The 3476-nt window shown below is 45.6% G+C and overlaps 1 protein-coding gene across 2 annotated transcripts; it reads right to left on the bottom strand.

The window, feature by feature from the left end:
• Positions 1 to 751: 751 nt before the first annotated feature.
• On the bottom strand, positions 752 to 2768 carry LOC122053282 (probable galacturonosyltransferase 10). 2 transcript variants are annotated; one of them, XM_042615273.1, is made up of 2 exons: positions 2340 to 2768; positions 752 to 2205 (listed from the first exon to the last, which is right to left on the bottom strand). In XM_042615273.1, the coding sequence occupies exons 1-2, from the start codon at positions 2508 to 2510 to the stop codon at positions 772 to 774; spliced, it is 1605 nt and encodes a 534-aa protein (XP_042471207.1). In that variant the 5' UTR covers positions 2511 to 2768; the 3' UTR covers positions 752 to 771. The 2 variants fall into 2 exon arrangements, with proteins under 2 accessions (XP_042471207.1, XP_042471208.1); XM_042615274.1 differs by having other exon boundaries at positions 752 to 2229; positions 2297 to 2430.
• Positions 2769 to 3476: the final 708 nt, after the last annotated feature.

Genomic DNA, 3476 nt, shown 5'->3' with positions numbered 1-3476 from the left:
CATCTCCAAATTAACAAACACGACTCGAGGATGAGGATGAGAATGGAAAGTGGAGAGAAAGGATGGATCAAGAGTATCCATCCATCCTTTAAGTGGGTCATTTATAGAATGTTGGGGAGACCAGGGATTCCATGAAGGTTCAAACAAACACAAGCCGGAAGGAATTCAGTGTAAGTGAGAATAAAGTGTGCAGATTCTGATGTCTGAAAAGACACTGTATATCTCTCTTTACTTTTTGCTTTCATCAGACTTAAGTATGGGACATGTGATCATGATTGGATTCTCTCGTTATGTTTGATCAAATCATCATTTTGGCAGGGCTTCCTCTCCTTAAACGAGGATGAAGTTTTTGAATACTGAGCGAAGAGTGAAAGCTTCAGTAGCACAGGTGCAGATGCATATGGCACAAATGGATATTTTTGTTGGTATTTGACTGAGGGAATGAATAGCCAGGCAGACTAGCTGATGAGTAATGTCACATCGTGGCTGGCTATTGTCTTCTACTCTTTTTTCCTTCATTTTTTATGAAGTTGAGATTGCAGTGTTGGTGCTGAAAGATTATGAATATCTACCGAATGGACAAGGAAGTATTCCCCTTCAAAGACTAGTCACTCAGATAAGGTTCACCTCTGCAGCATGAACCAATAATACAAGTAATCTAGGCGACAGTGATTCAAGGAAAGCTCAAACAAAAAACTTTTAGAGAGAAATATTGTAAAACTTAGTATCAAATCACTACAAGATCTTTCTAATTGATGATAAGAACATAGTTTACATCAGTCTCTCCTTGCTATGTCCTCGCATGAAGCACTGTTGCAGCATAGGATGAGAGTAGTCCACATACTTCTCCCAAAGCCCCTTGTACTGGTCCATTCCATTCTTCATCCATGGCTTCCTGCGCCCGTTGTAGTGCAAAACTGCACCATTTTCTACTTGCGATGGGTCGACGTCTGTGTGTCCGAGTCCAAGCACATGCCACTCAGCATCCAAATTCTCAACCAACCCATGGAAGGTCAGGAGTCCCGGAGGCAAGGTGCCAAGCTTCCACAATGTATGATTGGCATTCCTCTCTTGCCAGTAGTGATACACTTCAGTCACATTCCTTCTTCTCCACTCCCTCAAATCAAAGACATTCATTCCGAATGCCCAGCCACACGCATCCGGATCGAAATGGGCACGGATCAGCGGGTGGGAGTAGTTCAAGTATCTATGGAACCCGTGGAAGGTCTCCCGGCAAGTATCAACAGCACCCATCACGTTCCCGTTGAGGTTAATCGAGAACAGTTCTGAAAGATCCCTCTGAACCACCACATCGTCGTCAAGAAACGTGATCTTCTCTAATGCCGGGTAGACTTCTGGGATATAAAACCTTAGGTGCTTAAGCATCGATAACTTGTTTGGTGTTCGGTTGTTATCACCAGTTTCAGAGAAGTTGAAGTTCTGGAGTTGCTTTTGGACAGGCAAATACGAGACATTCAGCCAGCTAAAATCCTCCACCATTTGGACCTCGATCGTTGCGCCTCGGAAGTTGTTCATGGAGAACCAGGCCCTCATAGGTGCATAGTTTACCTCATCAGTGACCAGGTGGAATACCACCTTATCAGGATAATCTGAATTCATGGTAGTAGAGTTTACCACCACTGACACAGCAAGGATGTTGTCCGAGAAGACACAGTAATGGTAAAGACTATTATCTCTGAGCTTCTCTGTGATTTGCCTCCCTCCTGATAGATCTCGTTTAAGATTTGAATTTGTAAACCACTGGATAGTTAGCCTGATACTAAGACAAAATAATCCTTTCGGGAGTTCTTCGGCGGCTATCTGCTCATATTTGCTGCTCTTTTCAGCCTCAGATTTCATCACTTCGTCCAAAGATTGGAATTGGCCTTTCATCTTCATAATCAGAGTCGCACTGTCATAGTGGAATTGCTGAGCTTTATGGAGCAGGAGAGCCATATCACGAATTGCCGTTTCACATTCTGCAATAATTAATATTGCTGATGCTGCGGTGAGAAGGGCTTGGCTTTTCTGAATTTGAGCACTTAGCTCTGCTGCAAACTGGGCGTTACTACTACCCTCAGAGACGACGACGACGAATGCCTTGGCAATGGATATCTGATCCATCATTTGCCTCGTGCATGAATAAGGGCACAGCACATCGCCAGTAATGTTCATACCCTCGCTAGTGTTCGAGCGATCAAAGTTCTGCAGAGAAACACCAATGAATTATTTGGTACGAACACGAACGAATCCATCGTCAACTCACTGCGGCCACACAGCGAGAGCGAGAACATATTTTTACTACGGAAACAGAGATAGCAGGTCGAGATATGATGCACCTGGGCGACCGACGGCGGGGCGGCTCGCGACGAAAGCTTCTCGCGGCAGAGCAGCACAAGGAGCAGGAGAACTGAGACGCCGAGGCCAGCCCCGACCATCCAGAGCCACACGCTGCTGCCGTTCGACCTCCGCCTCGCCGGCCTCCGGAGGTCGAGCGGTCTCCGCCTCATCCCTCGCTCAGCAACGAAGACAACCGGTCCGATCCCACGCGTCGCCGGCACCACCGCGGTCCAAACCGAAAGTTAGAATAATATTCACGCGTCACATCTGGCCCGACAGATGGGAACCGGGTGGCGGATCTTGTTTTTGAGATCCATTATCCATGGTTCACCCATGTCGCCTGTGTTATTTAGTTGGAGTTGCATTATCGGATCTAAATCCAAATGCAGTCGGTAAGTTGAGTTAGGCTGCCAGACAACAAATTAGTCATCAAAGTTGGCTACTCGTTTAGGCACAAGTCCCTATAGTTTGGCAGCGCAAATTGCAGGGGTCAAAACAGAGGAAACCAATGAAATATGAAAAGAAAATAACAATATATTTAATGTTAATTTTTAGACTCCATCCTCAATCCTAAAGTAGCTTCTCCTTCGCGAATCATGTCATTCCATCTAGATATAAATCTCTTCTTCGGGGCAGAATCTGGGGTATGGTGGCGAAGAACAATGGTTCCTTGTATAAGGCTCATGATGTTTGGATCAACTGTTAGGAATGAATCCAAATAGGAAGCAAGTCAATCAGTAACTATCCACACATATCCAGTGCCCATCATCCCTTGGCCTCTTGCAAGGGAAAAAAATGTTCAACCCCGAGTCAGGATTGACATGGACAATGTATACTCGAGACTCCATCAGGTTGACTCTCACCAACAGGTCATTAATCACATTCAAGCCAGCATTTGGAGGGAAACCTGCTTTACAGGAGATCTTAGACCGCTTCTTTGCTAATGCATCGCCAAGGGCTATTACTCCTCACCTTCCATAGCCATCGTCGATGTAGATGGCAGTTACCTCTCTCCATCCATAGAATTCAACCAGATCAGCCAGTGCCTTCATTTGTTCGAACGAAGTACGGATATTGCAGTGGAGAAAGGCCTGGATCTGTGGCACCAAAAGCTAATAGTGGCACGCGAAGTTCAT

The sequence above is a fragment of the Zingiber officinale genome, chromosome 3A (genome assembly GCF_018446385.1).
Source record: "Zingiber officinale cultivar Zhangliang chromosome 3A, Zo_v1.1, whole genome shotgun sequence".
Classification (NCBI taxonomy): Eukaryota; Viridiplantae; Streptophyta; class Magnoliopsida; order Zingiberales; family Zingiberaceae; genus Zingiber; species Zingiber officinale.
This window is presented reverse-complemented; position numbering and strand designations above follow the sequence as displayed.

Bases quoted from the DNA above. Each gene is read 5' to 3' on its own strand.
- LOC122053282 (XM_042615273.1), bottom strand. From the start codon at position 2,510: ATGAGGCGGAGACCGCTCGACCTCCGGAGGCCGGCGAGGCGGAGGTCG. The intron at 2,206-2,339 runs GTGCATCATATC...GTTTCTCTGCAG, and splicing joins CCCCGCCGTCGGTCGCCCAG to AACTTTGATCGCTCGAACAC.